Below are 21,917 nucleotides of genomic sequence, written 5' to 3'. Positions count from 1 at the left end.
CATCTAATGTTCTACACATCAGAGGACCTTGCCATCTAATGTTCTACACATCAGAGGACCTCGCCATCTAATGTTCTACACATCAGAGGACCTCACCATCTAATGTTCTACACATCAGAGGACCTCACCATCTAATGTTCTACACATCAGAGGACCTCACCATCTAATGTTCTACACATGAGAGGACCTCACCATCTAATGTTCTACACATTAGAGGACCTCACCATCTAATGTTCTACACATCTGAGGACCTCACCATCTAATGTTCTACACATCTGAGGACCTCACCATCTAATGTTCTACACATCTGAGGACCTCGCCATCTAATGTTCTACACATCAGAGGACCTCGCCATCTAATGTTCTACACATCAGAGGACCTCACCATCTAATGTTCTACACATCTGAGGACCTCGCCATCTAATGTTCTACGCATCAGAGGACCTCGCCATCTAATGTTCTACACATCAGAGGACCTCACCATCTAATGTTCTACACATCTGAGGACCTCACCATCTAATGTTCTACACATCTGAGGACCTCGCCATCTAATGTTCTACACATCAGAGGACCTCGCCATCTAATGTTCTACACATCTGAGGACCTCGCCATCTAATGTTCTACACATCAGAGGACCTCACCATCTTATGTTCTACACATCAGAGGACCTCGCCATCTAATGTTCTACACATCAGAGGACCTCACCATCTAATGTTCTACACATCAGAGGACCTCACCATCTAATGTTCTACACATCAGAGGACCTCACAATCTAATGTTCTACACATCAGAGGACCTCGCCATCTAATGTTCTACACGTCAGAGGACCTCGCCATCTAATGTTCTACACGTCAGAGGACCTCACCATCTAATGTTCTACACATCAGAGGACCTCACCATCTAATGTTCTACACATCAGAGGACCTCACAATCTAATGTTCTACACATCAGAGGACCTCGCCATCTAATGTTCTACACGTCAGAGGACCTCGCCATCTAATGTTCTACACGTCAGAGGACCTCACCATCTAATGTTCTACACGTCAGAGGACCTCACCATCTAATGTTCTACACATCAGAAGACCTCACCATCTAATGTTCTACACATCAGAGGACCTCGCCATCTAATGTTCTACACATCTGAGGACCTCACCATCTAATGTTCTACACATGAGAGGACCTCACCATCTAATGTTCTACACATGAGAGGACCTCACCATCTAATGTTCTACACATCAGAGGACCTCACCATCTAATGTTCTACACATCTGAGGACCTCACCATCTAATGTTCTACACATCAGAGGACCTCACCATCTAATGTTCTACACATCTGAGGACCTCACCATCTAATGTTCTACACATCTGAGGACCTCGCCATCTAATGTTCTACACATCAGAGGACCTCACCATCTTATGTTCTACACATCAGAGGACCTCACCATCTAATGTTCTACACATCAGAGGACCTCACCATCTAATGTTCTACACATTAGAGGACCTCACCATCTAATGTTCTACACATCAGAGGACCTCACAATCTAATGTTCTACACATCAGAAGACCTCACCATCTAATGTTCTACACATCAGAAGACCTCACCGTCTAATGTTCTACACATCAGAGGACCTCACCATCTAATGTTCTACACATGAGAGGACCTCACCATCTAATGTTCTACACATCAGAAGACCTCACCATCTAATGTTCTACACATCAGAGGACCTCGCCATCTAATGTTCTACACATCAGAGGACCTCGCCATCTAATGTTCTACACATCAGAGGACCTCGCCATCTAATGTTCTACACATCAGAGGACCTCACCATCTAATGTTCTACACATCAGAGGACCTCACCATCTAATGTTCTACACATCAGAAGACCTCACCATCTAATGTTCTACACATCAGAGGACCTGCAGGAAGAGACCTGTCCCCTTCTTTGGACTCCAGCAAAATGGCCACCCACCCCCCCTGCTTTAAGACAACAACATTAAAACATTTGCATATTGATACATGTGCAGTCACTACTTTCTGTTTATTTAGTAACCAAATGCTTAAGCCCCTTGACAGCAAATACTCCATTGTGTTAGCTTTCTGAAGTAGCAAAGAACTAATACTTGTACTACAACAAAATGGCTGCTACCCTCCTGAGAACGAGGACATTGTGTTGACTAATTTTTTTCTCTATTGTTTCATCTGGGTGTGTTGCGGGTAGCTGCATAAAGCATGTGGAGGGTTTGATTGTATTGTTTAGCCTAAAGAAGATTTAAGGAAAGATGGAAGTGACCTCAACATAGGAGGGTTGGTGGCCATTTTGTTGAAGTCCAAATGAAAGGTTCTGCTAATTGTGGACATAAAGAGTGAGATTTACCAAAACCACTGGACTCAGAATCTGGTGCAGCTGTAAATGGTAGCCAAACAGCTTCTAGCTTTGGTTTGTTCGAATAAGCTTTGACAATACAACATGGAAGCCGATTGGTTTCTTTGCAGAGCTGCACCAAATTTTGCACTCTCCAGTTTTAGTAAATCCTTCCCACTTGTGCCCATCATTATCATTATTATTATTAATAATATTATTATACAAGATTTATATAATGCCAACAGTTTGCGCAGTACTTTAAAACATGAGTAATATTGTCTTTCTTTTATTCGTTTTCATTCTGTGAAAACAATTATATTATGAATCTGATATTAGAATATAATATAATATAAAAAAAAAATATATATATATATATACATATATATATATATACATATATATATACACATATATATATATATATATATATATATATATATATATATATATATATATATATATATATATATATATATGACCAGTCCAGTATCTTTGGGTTTTAATATTTATTGAGAACTTGGATAAGAGAAGGGATGAGTGGGATACTCCTCTGGCTCAACTATGCACAATTTGCTGGGACAACTTAAAAATGCTTGTTGGCACTGACTTGATGCTGGCTTGATGCCAGTCAACACCGGTTAACGCTGGGTAACGCTGGCCTGCTGCCTGTTAACTCTGAACTGACTTCTGAGCACCACCTTGTGACTCAAAGTCCTTCTAAAGCTCCCCTTGGCACTCCTTGCTGAGGTAGCTACTTTATCACTGCTGCACCGCTGAACACTTGTACACTTCAGGGCCCGCACCGGCACCTTCTCTCACACACTTATCTTCAGGGCTTAGAATCTGGCACTCCCTTTTCTAAGCCCTCTCTACTGGTTAGCTGGTTCCTGGATCTCTCTGACCTTCTGGAGTGGTCCCCTATCCCAGGCAGACCCCTGGGCAGTTTACAGTACTCATGACACTGCTTTTCTGGAAACTTCTGCCCAACAGGTCCACAGCACTCTGGATCCCTCTCTGCAGCTCAGCTCAACCTTCCCTACTCCAGGCCGACTGCCCAGGACACTTTCCTCACGCTGACAGGAAGAGAGACAGCCGTGACCCCCCCTCCTGGGACTCTGCTTCCCGCCAAAGATGCTCTGTCATGTGCCGCCCTCAGACTTATACCCCTCTGGGATAGATACAAGCCCTGGTGTTCTATTGGCCAGGTTTCCTCCACTGTCCAATAAGAGCCCTCATTGGACATAGTGGGGAGACTCCCCAAGCTCAACAGGCACACCTGGAAAACACATGACAGCCTAGCTGTACAATCAGGCCCCCCTGATAAGCAGACAGGGCCTCCCTTATGGTTTTCCTAGCACCTACCTAGGAGGGTGCTACATATATATATATATATACACACACTCTTAAAAAAATTAAAGGAAAAAAAAAATTGAAAACACATCAGATCTCAATGGGGAAAAATATTATGCTGGATATCTATACTGGTATGGACTGGATAATGTGTTAGGATCTATACTGGTATGGACTGGGTAATGTGTTAGGATCTATACTGGTATGGACTTGGTAATGTGTTAGGATCTATACTGGTATGGACTTGGTAATGTGTTAGGATCTATACTGGTATGGACCGGGTAATGTGTTAGGATCTATACTGGTATGGACTGGGTAATGTGTTAGGATCTATACTGGTATGGACTGGGTAATGTGTTAGGATCTATACTGGTATGGACCGGGTAATGTGTTAGGATCTATACTGGTATGGACTGGGTAATGTGTTAGGATCTATACTGGTATGGACTGGGTAATGTGTTAGGATCTATACTGGTATGGACTGGGTAATGTGTTAGGATCTATACTGGTATGGACTGGGTAATGTGTTAGGATCTATACTGGTATGGACTGGGTAATGTGTTAGGATCTATACTGGTATGGACTGGGTAATGTGTTAGGATCTATACTGGTATGGACTGGGTAATGTGTTAGGATCTATACTGGTATGGACTTGGTAATGTGTTAGGATCTATACTGGTATGGACCGGGTAATGTGTTAGGATCTATACTGGTATGGACTGGGTAATGTGTTAGGATCTATACTGGTATGGACTGGGTAATGTGTTAGGATCTATACTGGTATGGACTGGGTAATGTGTTAGGATCTATACTGGTATGGACTGGGTAATGTGTTAGGAAGGAAAGGATGCCACATCATTTATTGGAAATGAAGATTATCACCCTACAGAGGGCTGAATTCAAAGACACCCCAAAAATCAAAGTGAAAAAATAATGCAGCAGGCGAGTCCATTTTGCTTAACCACTTCCCGCCCGCAGTATGCAGAATGACAGCTGCAGGGTGGTTCTGTTATCCTGACTGGGTGTCATATGACGTCCAGCAGGATAAGCTGCTCATGCGTGGTGATCAGTGGTGAGGTGTATCGATTCGACACACCGCACCTCCGATCTAGGTAAAGAGCCTTTGACGTAGGCTCTTTACCACACGATCAGCTGTTTCCAATCACAGCTGATCACATGCTAACCAGGAAGTGCCTTTTATTGGCTCTGACAAGGCACGGGAAGAGGAGAGCCGATCAGTGGCTCTCCTGACAGGGGGGGTCTGCACTGATAATCAGAGTATTGATTATCAGTGCAGACCCATCATCAATGCCCACAAGTGTCCGTCAGTGATGCCCATCAGTGCCCCACCAGTGATGCCCACCTGTATTCACATGTGATGCCAATCAGTGCCCACCTGTACCCACATTTTGTGCCCATAAAGGATGCCAATCAGCACCCATTAGTAATGCCAGTTAGTGCCTTCTTATCAGTGCTGCCTATCAGTGCCATCTACCAGTGCCTCCATCAGTGCCCATCATTACCCATCAGTGCCTATCATTGCTGTACATCAGTGCTCATCATTGCCCATCCGTGCCGCCTATCAGTTCCCATCAGTGCCACATACCAATGCCTATCAGCGCCCATCAGTGCTGCATATCACTGCCACCTATCAGTGCTGCATATTAGTGCCTCCTCATGAGTGCCCATCAGTGCCACCTCATCTGTGCCGCCTCATCAGTGCCCATGAGTGCTGCCTCATCATTACCCGTCGGTGAAGGAGATGGTTGGTACCAGTGCTGGGACAAGGTCACCCAGGGCAAACTGCCCCCCCCCCCCCAAGATGTATGAGCGTTATGTGTCAGCCAAAATCCTCTCCCTCCCAAAAATAAATCAAGCACTAATCTGCATGCTCGCCCCCGAGCATAAATCCCCCCTTCTCCCAGTAAAAATCCGCACCCCTGCTGAAATCCCCCCTCCCAGCTCAAATCCTCTCTCTCCCCATGAGCCCGCAGCACAAATCCCCCCCCCCCCCGAAAATAAAAAAAATCCCCCCTCCTAGCACAGATACTTATCCCCTTAATTTTCCCCTCCAAGCACAAATCCTCCCCCATTCTCCAAATCCCCCTCTTCCAGCACAAATTCCCCTCCCCTGAACCACCATCCTAGAACAAAACCATCCACCAAAATGTTCTCCTCCTGGCACATCTATACCCACCAATCATCTTTACTAACACAAATCCTCCTCCCAAAATATATTTCCCCTCTACCATATATCTTTTATAGCACAAACCCCTCCCTCCCAAATCCGCCCTCCTAGCACTAACCCCTTCCCCCCATCCTCCCTCTTAACACAAATCCCCCCCCCCCAAATCACCACTACTAGCAAACCTCCCCAAATTTGCCCTCCTAGAACAATTTTTACCCCCTGCCACCCTCCCTATTCCCCTATTCCTCTTCTCAACACAAATCCCCACCCCCCCCCCCCAAATTTCCGTGCAGTGCCCCCTCACCTCACATGATACCACAGTACCCAGGGCAGCTGCCCCTACTGCCCACCCCATGTCCTGGCCCTGGTTGGGACTGGAGTAGTTTGACTAAGATGGCCCAAAGCAGTACTGGGGATAGCTGACCGGGAGCAGAGCAGTTTGTGGTAGAGGCGGTGAAGTGTGGAGCAGTCTGAGAGAGGGACGGCCAAGTACTGTATGGTGCAGTTTGAAGAAGTGGTCAAGTTTGCAGCAGTCTGGGGGAAAGGCAGCCAGGTTTCCGAGCAGTCTGGAAGAGAAGTGGCCAAGTGCAGAGCAGTCTGGAGGAGAGGTGGCCAAGTGCAGAGCAGTCTGGAGGAGAAGTGGCCAAGTGCAGAGCAGTCTGGAGGAGAGGTGGCCAAGTGCAGAGCAGTCTGGAGGAGAGGTGGCCAAGTGCAGAGCAGTCTGGAGGAGAAGTGGCCAAGTGCAGAGCAGTCTGGAGGAGAGGTGGCCAAGTGCAGAGCAGTCTGGAGGAGAGGTGGCCAAGTACAGAGCAGTCTGAAAGAGAGGCGGCACAATATGGAGCAGTCTGGAGGAGAAGTGGCCAAGTGTGGAGAAGTCTGGAGGAGCATTGACCAAGTTGGGAGTAGTCTGGAGAAGAGGCGGCCAAGTACAGAGCAACCTTAGAGAAAGGCAGCCAAATATAGAGCAGTTTGGAGCAGAAGTGGCCAAGTGCAAAGCAGTCTAGAGGAGAGGTGGCCAAGAACAGAGCAGTCTGAAAGAGAGGTAGCCAAATATGGAGAAGTCTGAAGGAGAAGTGTCCAAGCACAAGTACGAAGCAGTCTGTGGGAAAGGCGGTCAGGTGTGGAGCAGTTGTAACAATCCTACAGGCTCACCTGAGTCAGAGGACTGCTGGCCGGAGGTAGGAGTGGAGCCCAGTGGCAAGGACCGCAGGCAGGTAGTAGGTGCAGGAAGTCTGGCAGAGACGTGGTCAGACAATCCGGGTTGGCTACGGTGGTAGCAGTGCTGGATACCGGATAGTACTCTGATGAGGACCTGAGGTGCGGAAACGAAGTGCTAGCTGGTTTTCACTAGAGCCCCTGATGGTGGGGATAGACTGCACTGCAAGCTAACACCAGGTCGCGGTCCCCAGGATCACCCAGCCAGGCAGAGTGCAGGTTCGGTCCGGAGGTGGAGGAGCAGACAAGGGAGAAGTCAGACCAGCCAAAGTTCGGGGCGGGCAGCAGTAAGCGTGGTCAGACAATCCGGATCGGCAACAGAGGTAGCAGTTCAGTAGGTAGGGACAAAGCAGAAGAGTAGTCGGTAGTCAATTCCTGGTCAGCAGTGGATTTGTGGTAGTAGATAAGAGCAGCAGGTGAGGAAAAGCTTGATCAAGGCTCAGGAGCTCAATAATCAGCAAGCTGGAGTGCAAGGGGCTGGACTTATATAGGGAAGGACCAGGTGTGGGGAATCAAGGGTGATGAGCAAGGCTTGTCAAGACTAAGGTTGAATAGGCTTCAGGGAGGAATTTCCAGAGGACTGTAGCCTAGTAAGCAGGGCTACCGCCTGGGATGTGGCTGGTCATGGGTTTGAATCCTTACAGCAGTCTGTGGGAGAGGTGGTCAGGTGTGGAGCAGTCTGGAGGAGAAGTGGCCAAGTGCAGAGCAGTCTGGAAGAGAAGTGGCCAAGTGCAGAGCAGTCTGGAGGAGAAGTGGCCAAGTGCAGAGCAGTCTGGAGGAGAGGTGGCCAAGTGCAGAGCAGTCTGGAGGAGAGGTGGCCAAGTACAGAGCAGTCTGGAGGAGAGGTGGCCAAGTACAGAGCAGTCTGAGAGAGAGGCGGCCAAATATTAAGCAGTCTGGAGGAGAAGTGGCCTGGTGTGGAGCAGTCTGGAAGAGAAGTGATCAAGTGTGAAGCAATCTGAGTGAGAGGTGTCCAGGTGTGGAGCAGCCTGGGGGAAATGTGGCCAGAAAAAGTGCATTCTCTGGAAAAGATGGGCAAGTATGGAGCAGCTTGGGGAAGAGACGGCCAAGTATGGAGGAGTGGAGGAGAGGCAGCCAAGTATAGAGCAGTCTGAGGGAGAGGTGGCCAAATATGGAGCAGTTTAGAGGAGAAATAGCCAAGCACAGAGCAGCTTGAGGAAATATGGCCAGAAATGGTGCAGTCTCTGGGAGAGGTGGCCAAGTATGGAGCAGCCTGGGGGAGAGTTGGCCAAATATAGAGAATTCTAGGGGAGAGATGGCCAAAAACAGAGCAGTCTGAGGGAAAGGCGGCCAAGTACGTAGCAGTTTGCAGGAGAGGCAGCCGGGGACAAAGCAGTCTTAGGGAGAGGTGGCCGAATATGAATTAGGCCTGGCTAGGAGAGAAGGGCTCACATGACAGGCTGCAGGTTGGGCACCAGGGATATGGGCATACACTCGCCACTAGCCATTTCAGGTTGTTTTTTTTTTTTCCTTAGGCCTGCATCGTGTTGTTGAAAAGGTAGGGATCGGATAAAGCCATCCACCAAGTACTTATTGAGGTTTCTCGAGAAAAGACCCCTCCTTGCTTAGAGGAAGAAAAAGGAAGGCCACAGATTCTCCCATGACTTGAGGATGGGCCTGAAGAACCTGCACCCTTACTCAGCTCAGGTACTGAATGCTGTTTTCGCTCTCTGTATAAGGATCCTATCGAACTTTTAAGGCTGGGGCCACTTGCCCCGGAATCAGGTGGAGACTGAAAGTCATGTGAAAGTCTAACATTAAGGTATTCCTCCGACGTAGAGATGAGCCGTAACACTGTGTGCAGTAATAAATTACCGAGTTCCTCTGAAAAGTGATGTTCCATGTCACTATACACTGTAACTTGATGTAGGTTGCATTAGGAGGGATGTTGCTGAGCCTTGCCGACTCTACTAGTCCAGCGTATCTCCTTCTCCTCACTTCCAGTACCAGAATAGGGTCACACCGTGTACGTAGCACAGACCTCATGCGTGCATGTGCTAGCTCCTTACTTCCCGCACCTTTGTGACCAGGTCATGGATCTCTGTAATGCAGGTTTGATATCAGTTGCGACTGAAAACCGATTGCTGGGGTGGGAAGCAGAACATCGTCCCCCTCATTACCACTTAACGACTGGTTGCATTGTAGCTTGTTCTTGAATAGCTTCAGGCTTCAGGCTGAACAGTTGATACAACTTTACTTAACCGCTTGCCGACCGCCACACGACTATTTACTGCGGCGGTCAGCCCCTCACAGGCAGAGCGACGTAGCACTACATCGCTCTGCCTGTGAGGGTCTCAGGAGCGAGCGCCGCCGGAGGCGCGCTCCCGCGCGGTCACAGAGCCCCCCCCCCCGCGCGTGTCGTCACGATCGTCGGTGCAGAGGGAGAAAGGCAGGCGGCTAATGTAAACAAAGCCGCCTGTCATTCTCCCCTGTGTAGAAATAGTGATCATACGGTTCTACTATGTAGGACCGTTGATCACTGTTCCTACACATGAAGCCACAGCCAATCACAGTTAGAATCACGCCCCTAGGGACACACATAGCCCCTCCCTTTCAAAAAAAGTTAACCCCTTCACTGCCAGTGTAATTTTACAGTATCAGTGCATATTTATAGCACTGATTACTGTAGAAATGTCACTGGTAACCCCAAAAATGTCAGTCAAAGGTCCGATCTGTCCGCCCCAATGTCGCAGTCCCGCAAAAAAAAAATCGCAGATTGCCGCCATTACGCGTTAAAAAAAAAAAACAACAAAAATGACAAAAATCTTTCCCTTTGTTAGTAAACGCGATAACTTTTGCGCAAACCAATCAAAATACACTTTTTGCGATTTTTTTTTTTTGCCAAACATATGTAGCATAAAACAAATTGGCCGAAAATGTTAAAAAATTTAGATTTTTACATTTTTTTGGGGGGGAATTTCATATAAAAAAATGTGAAAAATATTGTTATTTTTGCAAAATTGACGCTCTTTTTTTGTTTATAGCTCATGATCAAAAAATCGTACAGGTGATCAAATACCACCAAAAGAAAGCTCTGTTTGTGGGAAAAAAAGGACGTCAAATTTGTCGCACGACCGCGCAATTGTCCGTTAAAGTCACGCAGTGCTGAATCGCAAAATAGGCCCTGGTCAGGAAGGGGGTAAAATTTTCCGGGGCTTAAGTGGTTAAAAGACTTTCAGCATTTAAGTCCACAGTAAACAATATCAGAAGAAGAACCCTATCTATCCCTAGCTGGCTGCGCAGGCATACCTCAGAAAGGTAATGGTCCATGTTGGCATCCTCGAAGAGCTGGTGGTTCTCCAGATCCCAGCTGTCACTGAAGGAATGCAAGGCACTGCAGACCTCCTCCACAAGCTCACAGCATGTCCTGCCCCCCAGTGGTGTATTTAGGTTTCGTGCTGCCCTGACTAAACTTAGGCACCCCCTAATTTAAATATGACCCACCCCTTCCTGTAAAGGCCACACCCCTTCCTGTTTAAGACCCGCTTTGTCATCTGTAAACCACAGACCACAACCACAGTGTAACAGTGCCCATCTGTACAGCCTCATCAGTTCCCATAAGTTCAGCCTCATCAGTGCCCATCAATCAGTGCAGCCTCATTGCTGAAAATATTATTGCCAGCATATACAATTAAAAGTTTTAATTGTATAGGATGCAATTCAATATGCTCGCTCAAGGACAAGGATGTTTAAAGAAATGAAATTATATTGTTGACATGATCCCTGCCATACCTGGGGATGGAGGAGGGTAGGTGGAGCATTAGGCTGCAGTGCCACAACTATGAGCATTGGCGGCCGTCAGGCCAGTTGTATTAAGTGTGGTCGGCAGCCTGCGGTCTGTCTGAATGTCCTCACTGGCCGGTATTATCATACTGGCAGGTAGCAGTGTGACCGCTTTATGGGGCGGCCAGACTGATTTGCATCCTGGACCCTGCCCTCCCACCCTCCTGGCACTATACTAAAAGTGTAGCTCAAGCCGACGGGGACCCTTTTGGTGCTGGAGCCAGGAGAAGGCTGGGTTTGTTTTGTGCGGGGTGTAGCTTTTTTGCTGCCCCCCTGCAAAGTGCCGCCCTAGGCCTGGGCCTTGTGCAGTGGCGTCACTAGGGTGGGGCCAGAGGGGGCCATGGCCCCTCCAAAATTATTCTGTGCCCCACCATGTGCCCCCCCAATTAATTATGAGCACAACAGCTATGTTACACACAAATCGTTAATCGTCCCGCCGCCGCCGCTCAGCGCCTCCAATACACAGCAGGAGCAGGACGGCGAGCGGGCTGAGCGGACCGACGAGCGAGCGGAGGGGGCGGTGCACAGCGGAGCGGCTCAGCGGCATGACGTCAGGGGAGCAGTGCGCATCAGCCCGCCCCAGCCTGGCCGAAAGCGCGCGCGGGAGTGGCGTGCCTGGCGGCGGGCTGTCCAGTGTAGTCCACACAGTGTCTGTGTCCTGTCGGGGACCGGGAGTCCAGGACGGGGACGGTCGGGAGTCGGGACTCGCTCGGGACCACTGACCAGTCCAGACGGTGACGGTGAGGCCGCGAGGCGGCCGAAGGCAAGAAGACACTCACAGTGGCGTGGCGTCTCTCTCTCTGGAGTCTGGAGTGGACCAGGACTGGCAGCCAGCAAGCATAGGCCTACGCCAGCCCAGCAGAGTCAGCAAGAGCAAGGAAGCCAAGGGGGCCAAGCACTGGCACTGCAGAGGAGGAGTGGAGGATTCAGATTAAGGAGCAGTGGAGCACGCAGGAGGAGTGACTGAGGAGCCGACTGAGGAGCCAGCCAGGCCATTTGTGAGGTGAGTCAATGCCCAGCCCAGCCATTTGTAATGCATCGTACCACCCTCAAGCACATCCAGCAATTGTCAATGTGGACAGTGCTTGACTTGCCAAGCTGACAGAATTTCACAGCTGAACAATGCTGTAAAATTCTGTCAGCATGTCACTGTCAGCCCACATTGTCATTTTCAGGGGTGTGAGGGTGGTATGAGATGCAAATGTGCAATGGACTCACATTGAGTCCATTGCACATTTGCATCTCATACCACCCTCATACAATGTGGGCTGATATGCTGACAGAATTTATTTTACAGCTGAGCTGAACTGCTCCACTAGTGCGAGTGCCACCTCTAAAACCGATGTCCCCGGGCCTGCTCCTTGTGTGCTGGCTCACTGTGTCTGGTTCCATTGCTGCGTACTGCTGCCTCGCCTTACAGGTGACTCCGCTAATGCTGTCCGCATGCTCTGGGCCTTCAAATATCTAAACATGAAATATTGGTGACTGATGCCCATTGTCAGGAATATTTCATGTTTATCTTTATTTGGCCAATTTTTCACAAATGTTTCATGTTTTATGCTATTGAAGGCCCAGAGTGTGTGGACGACATCAGTGGAGTCACCGGTAAGGCGAGGCAGCAGAGGAGCCAGACACAGCCAGCACGCAAGGAGCAGGCCCGGGGACATCGGTTTCAGAGGTGGCAGGTAAGTGGAGCAGTGAGTCCACTGCACATTTCCTTTCTCGTACCACTCTCATGCCCCTGGAAATGACAATGTGGACTGACCCGCTGACAGAACTTTACAGTTGAACATGGCAAACATGTATAATACATGTCCATAAGTTTGCTATGTCCAGCTGTAAAATTCTGTCAGTGTGTCAGTCCACATTGTCATTTAATGTTTATGCTTTTATTATCCATTGTCAGTAATATTTCATGTTTATGCTTTTGATGCCCATAATGGGGGGTCTATATATATATATATATATGTGTGTGTGTATGTATGTATTGGGCTGAACGATAGTCGATATGATATCGACTATTGTTCTGCGGCCATAGGCGATATTCATATCGCCGAGGTCACGATATTTTGCCAAGGCAGGGGGACGGGACTCGGAGGAGGACTCACACATCCATCCCACTGCAGCCCGCCCCACGCGTTCAGTGAGTCTCACTCTCCGCCCTAGTTTTCTCAATGGCACATTCTGGGAACCAATCACGCCGTGAGTAGCGGCACAGCTAACCAATCACGCGTGCCTGCACACCTGATTGGTTCGCTGTGCCGCTACTGACAGCGTGATTGGTTCCCAGAATGTGCCATTGAGAAAACTAGGGCGGAGAGTGAGACTCACTGAACTTGTGGGGCGGGCTGCAGTGCATGAGTGAGTCAGTGTATGCGGCTGTGCTCCTTTCCCGACTCCTAGTCCACTGCTCCAGCCTCCTACCACCACTGTGTGAAAGTAAAAAGGAAGAGGAAGTGATTGGCGCTGCCAGTATATATGTGAAATACAATAAATAATCTATATTGACATGGTGTGTATACAAAAAGGGAAAAGTAGATGTATGTATATGTAGAGGAAAATAAATTATTAATAATTCAGAGGTGATTTATATATTTATATATTAATAATTTATTTTCCTCTACATATACATACATACATCCACTTTTCCCTTTTTGTATACACACCATGTCAATATAGATTATTTATTGTATTTCACATATATACTGGCAGCGCCAATCACTTCCTCTTCCTTTTTGGAGTGCATTCTATTCTAGATAGATAGCTAGTGTGTATATATATATAAATTGCGTTTTATAGTTGGCCCCCCCCCTACTTTTGTCCCTGTCCCCCCATGTGCCCCCCCTAAATATGAAAGCTGGAGACGCCACTGGCCTTGTGGGCCTAGGCCAAGATTCAGCACTGCCTGCCCCATATGCTGTGAGAGTGAGCCCCAAACCCAGCCTTCCCCCATATTTATATCACTGGTGGGTAGGCTGGATCCAAAAAGCCTGGGAACAGCAACATACACATGAACTCTTCCGCCAGCCTGGGCCAGCCACTAACTAAAACCATACACAGGAAACCTGTGTGCTGCCATGTGCTTGTAGTTCTATATCTGATATTGGATTGCGGAGACTTGTAGCTCTAAATCTGCTATTGGGTTGCTGGGACTTGTAGTTCCAGTGCTGTGTGCTGCTATTGGATTGCTAGGACTTAAAGTTCTTAACTGATGTGTGCTGCTATTGGATTGCTAGGCCTTGTAGTTCTATTCAGATGTGTGCTGCTATTGGATAGCTGGGACTTGTAGTTCTATACTGATGTGTGCTGCCATTAGAGTGCTGGGACTTGTAGTGCTATATCTGTTGTATGCTGCTATTAGATTGCTGGGACTTGTAGTTCTGTACTGATGTGCGCTGCTATTGGATTGCTGGGACTTGTAGTTCTATACTGATGTGCACTGCTATTGGATTGCTGGGACTTGTAGTTCTATACCGATGTGTGCTGCTATTGGATTGCTGGGACTTGTAGTTCTATACTGATGTGTGCTGCTATTGGATTGCTGGGACTTGTAGTTCTATACTGATGTGCGCTGCTATTGGATTGCTGGGACCTGTAGTTCTGTACTGATGTGCGCTGCTATTGGATTGCTGGGACTTGTAGTTCTATACTGATGTGCGCTGCTATTGGATTGCTGGAACTTGTAGTTCTATACGTATGTGCGCTGCTATTGGATTGCTGGGACCTGTAGTTCTATACTGATGTGCGCTGCTATTGGATTGCTGGGACTTGTAGTTCTATACCGATGTGTGCAGCTATTGGATTGCTGGGACTTGTAGTTCTATACTGATGTGCGCTGCTATTAGATTGCTGGGACTTGTAGTTCTATACTGATGTGCGCTGCTATTGGATTTATGGGACTTGTAGTTCTATACTGATGTGTGCTGCCATTAATGTGCTGGGACTTGTAGTGCTATATCTGTTGTATGCTGCTATTGGATTACTGGAACTTGTAGTTTTATATCCTCTTATTGTATTGCTGGGATTTGTAGTTTTATATCCTCTTATTGGATTGCTGGAACTTGTAGTTCTATATCCTCTATTGGATTGCTGGGAGTCTGGTACTTGTATTTCTTTATCTGCTATTGGATTGCTGGGACTTGTAGTTCCATATTGGATTGCTGGGACTTGTAGTTCTGTATTGGATTGCTGGGACTTGTAGTCCCCCCCTGTGATGCTCTGTGTAGATCTCAGTGAGTGGATGATCCTGTATGGAATCCTCTGATGTGGGATCTCCCGGGGATCACACAGGACATCTTCCTGGAACTGTATTAGGGTGATAAAAAGTAATAGAAATATATTGTATCTGTAGCTGGGCGCTGTGTGGAAGGCTGGTGAATGTCATCTACATGTAATGAATGTGTGACTACAATGGTCCTCAGTGCAGGAGGATGGGCGGCCATTTTGTTGTAGCCCACAGGAGGAGGAAGGGAGGAGCTACATTGGTTATCACATACTTCCTGGAGGGGGTGTGAGTGTGGACAGTGTGTGCCCAGTGAGGAGGAGGTAATAATGTCTTCTTATTATGAGAGAAGGGGGTCCCAGCACTGGTGGAGTGTAAAGCCCCGTACACACGTACCGATCGTCTGCAGACGATCGGCCGTCTTTTGTCCCCGGAATGTCGGTGTCTGTTGAAAAGTGCAAAGACTGCACAAGACTTTTGTCCGCCGACTACAGCCGATTGCAGAAGTGATGTCACGTAATGGTTAACTTTCCCTGTGTTTTTTCTTTTCTGAGCATGCCCAGTCTTGCAAATCTGCGGTCTGTCGGCCGAATTCTGTACTGACTGGCAAACAATCGGCCATTCTGGTGTCGGCATACAAAAATTTTCATGCTTGCATGACAGATTCTTGTCTGCAGAATGTGCGCTGACATCTGTCGGAGGCACCATACTAACAAGCGTACAATCGGCAGATCCTTCGTCCGCGGACGTTTGTATGCCGACGATCGGTACGTGTGTACGGGCCTTGAGCCTCTCGCAAAAACAGGCTTTGTCCTTAAATACATGAATTTACTGATTGGACTGGGTCACGGTTGCCACCTCATCCCTTTAAAGCCAAACACAAATGAATTACACAGGTTCTAATATAACACAGATGAGGCACTAAGTGAATTTAATTACCACCTTAATCAGACACAGAACCCGTGTGATTCATATATGTTCGGTTTTAAAAAGGGACGAGGTGGCAACCCTAGACTGGGTCCAGGTCTGATGCCGCATTACTAAACTTTTACAGAACTTTCCAAGTGCAAGCTAAGGAAGATCTCTACAAGGACGTCATGATGGAGAACCGGCCACCCCTCACATCACCGGGTAAGAGGAGACATTAATTTCTTGTATTGAGGATCCACTTAGATACACACGTCCTCCGATATATGGAGATAGTAGGTCAGGTTCCTATAAGGTGTCAGGATGTCACTGTCTATTACTCCATGGAGGAGTGGGAGTATATAAAAGGACACAAGGATCTGTAGAAGGACGTCATGATGGAGAACCGGCCACCCCTCACATCACCGGGTAATTGGAGACTTTAATTTCTTGTATTGAGGATCCACTTAGATACACACATCCTCTGATATATGGAGATAGTATGTAAGGTTCCTATAAGGCAGGGGTCTTTAAACTACGGATCTCCAGTTGTTGAGAAACTACAATTCCCATAATGCCTAGTCATGGCTGTGAATGTCAGCGTTTTGCAATGCCTCATGGGATGTGTAGTCCTGCAACAGCTGGAGGGCCATAGTTTGGAGATCCCTGCTATAAGGTGTCAGGATGTCACTGTCGAGGAGTGGGAGTATATAGAAGGACACAAGGATCTGTAGAAGGACGTCATGATGGAGAACGAGCCGTCCATCACATTACCGGGTAAGAGGAGACTTTCATTTCTTGTATTGAGGATTCACTTAGATACTCACATCCTCCGATATATGGAGATAGTATGTCAGGCGGCCGCTTCTCCAACAGATCCTTGTGTCCTTCTATATACTCCACCTTTGGAGACCAAATACAGTCATTTTGACTAAAAAATCCTGACACCTTATAGGAACCTGACATACTATCTCCATATATCAGAGGATGTGTGTATCTAGGGGGATCCTCGATACAAGAAATTAATGTCTCCTCTTACCCGGTGATGTGAGGGGGATGTGTGGGAGTATATAGAAGGACACAAGGATCTGTAGAAGGACGTCATGGTGGAGAAGCGGCCGCCCCTCACATCACCGGGTAAGAGGAGACTTTAATTTCTTGTAAAGGAGAGAAGAGTATTGAGGATCCACCTAGATAACACACATCCTCTGATATAAAGATATAGAAACAATGTATTCAGTCAGTGTGTGTGTTTCCTACAGATGGATCCAGTAACAGAAATCCCCCAGAGAGATGTCCCCGTCCTCTGTATTCCCGGGACTCCACACAGGAACATCCGGAGATCCCTCAGGAGGATCAGGTAGGAGGAGCTAAGCATGATATTATGGAGTTTTTTTTTTACATATTTTTTTCTTACTGAAACCATGAAAATGGAGTACAAAAAAAATATTTTCAGAAAAGACGGGTAGTATGACGAATGCCTGAAATAGAAATAGGGAGCATGTACTTTCTATGCTAGCTTCTCAGGATGTCTTAAAGGATAAGTTTGCCTTTTAAAAAAAATAAATGTAAAATAAATACATTTAATATATATATTTTTTTAAGGAGTCTGCAGAGCATTGCATCCGCGATCAACATACTGCAGGTGCAGTGCTAGGCTCATGCAGACTCTCAGGGCAGCTGTCTGCGTGTACCCCCAATACAGGCAGAACGTTGCACCCACGATTAGAATATTGCAGGTGCAATATACAGGCAGAGCATTTCACCCACGATCAACATACTGCAAATGCAATGCTAGGCTCCTGCAGACTCTCAGGACAGCTGTCTGTGTGTACCCCCGATACAGGCAGAGCATTGCACCCAGGATCAGAATATTGCAGGTGCAATGCTAGGCTCATACAGACTCCCGGGATAGTGATCTGCGTGTACCCCTGATACAGGCAGAGCATTGCACCCGTGATCAGCAAACTGCAGGTGCAATGCAAGGCTCATGCAGACTCTCAGAACAGGTGTCTGCGTGTACCCCCGATACAGGCAGAGCATTGCACCCACAATCAGAATATTGCAGGTGCAATGCCAGGCTCCTGCAGACTCTCAGGACAGCCGTCTGTGTGTAACTTCCATATATGCAGGTGCAATGCTAGGCTCATGCAGACTCCCAGGATAGCTATCTGCGTGTACCTCCGATACAGGCAGAGCATTACACCCATGATCAGCATACTGATAGGCTCATGCAGACTCTCAGGACCGCTGTCTTTGTATACCCCCGCCCCGATACAGGCAGAGCATTGCACCCACGATCAGAATATTGCAGGTGCAATGCTAGGCTCATACAGACTCCCGGGATAGCTATCTGCGTGTACCCCTGATACAGGCAGAGCATTGCACCCGTGATCAGCAAACTGCAGGTGCAATGCAAGGCTCATGCAGACTCTCAGGACAGCTGTCTGTGTGTACCCCTGATACAGGCAGAGCATTGCACCCGTGATCAGCAAACTGCAGGTGCAATGCCAGGCTCATGCAGACTCTCAGAACAGGTGTCTGCGTGCACCCCCGATACAGGCAGAGCATTGCACCCACGATCAGAAAATTGCAGGTGCAATGCTAGGCTCATACAGACTCCCGGGATAGCTATCTGCGTGTACCCCTGATACAGGCAGAGCATTACACCCATGATCAGCATACTGATAGGCTCATGCAGACTCTCAGGACCGCTGTCTTTGTATACCCCCGCCCCGATACAGGCAGAGCATTGCACCCACGATCCGAATATTGCAGGTGCAATGCTAGGCTCATACAGACTCCCGGGATAGCTATCTGCGTGTACCCCTGATACAGGCAGAGCATTGCACCCGTGATCAGCAAACTGCAGGTGCAATGCTAGGCTCATGCAGACTCTCAGGACAGCTATCTGCGTGTACCCCTGATACAGGCAGAGCATTGCACCCATGATCAGCAAACTGCAGGTGCAATGCCAGGCTCCTGCAGACTCTCAGGACAGCGGTCTGTGTGTAACTTCCATATATGCAGGTGCAATGCTAGGCTCATGCAGACTCCCGGGATAGCTATCTGCGTGTACCCCCGATACAGGCAGAGCATTGCACCCACAATCAGAATATTGCAGGTGCAATGCCAGGCTCCTGCAGACTCTCAGGACAGCCGTCTGTGTGTAACTTCCATATATGCAGGTGCAATGCTAGGCTCATGCAGACTCCCAGGATAGCTATCTGCGTGTACCTCCGATACAGGCAGAGCATTACACCCATGATCAGCATACCGATAGGCTCATGCAGACTCTCAGGACCGCTATCTGTTTGTACCCCTGATACAGGCAGAGTATTGCATCCACGATCAGCATACAGCAGGTGCAATGCTAGGTTAATGCAGACTCTCTGGGCAGCTGTCTGCATGTACCCCTGATACAGGCAGAGCATTGCACCCAGGATCAGCATACTGCAGGTGCAATGCCAGGCTCCTGCAGACTCTCAGGACAGCCATCTGTGTGTACCTCCGATTCAGGCAGAGCATTGCACCCAGGATCAGAATATTACAGGTGCAATGTCAGGCTCCTGAAGATTCTCAGGACAGCTGTCTCAGTGTACCTCTGATAAAGGCAGAGCATTGCATCCACGATCAGCATACTGCAGGTGCAATGCAAGGCTCCTGCAGACTCTCAGGACAGCCATCTGTGTGTACCTCCGATACAGATAGAGCATTGCACCTACGATCAGAATATTTCAGGTGCAATGCCAGGCTTCTGCAGACTCTCAGGGCAGCTGTCTGCAGTTACTTGAGAGCAGGAAGATCAATGAGCTACGAAAGTGCTCACCAGCGCCCTCTTAGTTCATTAAGAACTGCAAGCTGTCAGCCGCAATGATAGAGCAATATCAAAGCTATGCCATAGGAGAGATAAAGGAACAGAATATCGCCAAGAATCCATGTCCTAGGCATTTTGAATATCCAATGACAGGAGATACTGTAGCTCAGTGTTTTGTGGAGTGCATGAATCAACAGTGTTGCCCTGTGGATATTGTCACTTGCCTGACGTGGCGGGATAAATCCCTCCTGATCTTTATGCAGACTTGTATAAAGTACTCGAAATTTCTACTTGAGTAAAAGTACAAGTGCTCGATCAAAAAGTGACTTGAGTAGAAGTGGAAGTGCTCGCAGAAAAAGTTACTTAAGTAGAAGTACTAAAGTATTCAACATTTTTTTTACTTAAGTATTGCAAGTAGTTTTTTCAAAAAAATTGCTACTTAAGTACTAAAAGTAAAAAGTACCAGTAGTTTTGAAAAAAAAATTCTACTCAAGTACTGAAAGTAAAAGTACAAGTACTGTGTTATGTAGTTATTAAAGAAAGAAGTCAAAAGTTTGAACATCATATTGTTTTTTATTATTTCAAATGATTTATTCAAATGATTAACCTGTGTTTGTTAGTAGTTTCTTGATGCACTTTAAGCGCTGTAGCACCATTTATTTGTTTGTTTCATATTTTCTTTTTATTGGAAAGATTTGGTATAGCAGCTTTTATTATACACAGCCTTTATTTTCGTATGCGCTGATTTACAAATGACATTATACACATTTTTTTGAGCTTTATGTAACCTGCCATCTACTGTTCTGGCAGTGGTAATTTTTTTAAAAGTAACGAGTAACTATGCAGCACAAAAAAAAAATACTTGAGTAGAAGTATCGAAATCATTGAAAAAATGTAGTGAAGTAAAAGTAGAAGTAGGAGAAAAAAATTCTACTCTAGGAAAGTACAGATACCGCATTTCGGTACTTAAGTACAGTACTTAAGTAGTTCTACTTCGTTACTATACATCTCTGTCTTTATGTAGGTATTCTTGAGTTTCCTCTTATTATAAAAATGTGATTTGTCTTATCCAGGGTGAAGGTACGATTGTTGTCAAATCTGAAGATGGAGAGCTGAATGTGAGGGGGATGATCGGTGTAAGGAGGAGGAAATCCCTCCAGAGATCAGCACAGGTGAGTAATAAACAGTAAATCCAGAGAAGTCCCAGATTCTCCTTGTTCAGTCACTACAACAATCTCTTCTTCTCCCCCCTCCTCTGTCAGTAGACAGTAATGGGGGGACAGTATGTGCCCAGGTGGGAGTCAGGAGCCATCAGCCTCTATTAAAGTAGAACTAAAGGCAAAACTTTGTTTTAAATTTTGCATAGAGTGGAGAGGAATTAAAACCCCTGTCAAGAATTAGTAACTCCTTCAGACGCATTTCGTCCAACAGGACGTTATTAAGGGGTCCTCTAGTGTCAGACGTCAAACTGGTTTATATAGCCATTCAAGAACTGTTCAAATCATGGTGTCTCCTTGGAAAAATTAGAAAGTGATTTGTCGGCCATTTTTCATATGATGCGGGACCACGTGCCGTTGTCAGAATACACTGGTCAATGGTTGCAGCAACTGATTAAGGAATAGTTTCCAGTTGAGTGGGGATGGCCAAACACTCATTAAAATATGTCTAATCCCTGCTGATCCAATATTCTAAACTTTAATCTGTGTATGGCCAGCTCAAGACTTCAGCTCTCCTAAAGCCCCGTACACACGTACCGATCGTCGGCCGAACGATCGGCCGTCTTTTGTCCGGTGCTGTCCTGTCGGCTGAAAAGTGCAAAAGACTTCTTGGGGTCCTTCCTTACACATTCTGGAGGCTTCAATCTCCTCTATATTCACAGATCCTGGAGACTCTAGAGCTGCTCATAGAGACGTCAAAGCTGAGGAGGAGGAAGATGGATATGGGAAGATTAAAGAGGAAGAAGTTCCTATAGAGATCAGCGCAGGTGAGTAGCCCCAATTATTGAAAACACATCCACTTCCATACTTCTCATTGGGCATTCATCCGAGTGACCC

The 21,917-nt window shown here is 47.1% G+C and overlaps 1 protein-coding gene across 1 annotated transcript in view; it reads left to right on the top strand.

Annotated features, from left to right (window-relative positions):
* The window catches only part of LOC309564354 (uncharacterized protein), a 149,123-nt gene that overhangs the window by 61,644 nt on the left and 65,562 nt on the right, over positions 1-21,917 (top strand). Inside the window, exons 8-9 of the mRNA XM_082268982.1 lie at positions 20,968-21,035; positions 21,743-21,847. Coding sequence (XP_082125108.1) covers positions 20,968-21,035; positions 21,743-21,847 — 173 coding nt within the window. The remainder of the gene's footprint in view (positions 1-20,967; positions 21,036-21,742; positions 21,848-21,917) is intronic.

The sequence above is a fragment of the Pelophylax lessonae genome (assembly GCF_965119305.1).
Source record: "Pelophylax lessonae genome assembly, chromosome: 9".
NCBI lineage: Eukaryota > Metazoa > Chordata > Amphibia > Anura > Ranidae > Pelophylax > Pelophylax lessonae.
This window is presented reverse-complemented; position numbering and strand designations above follow the sequence as displayed.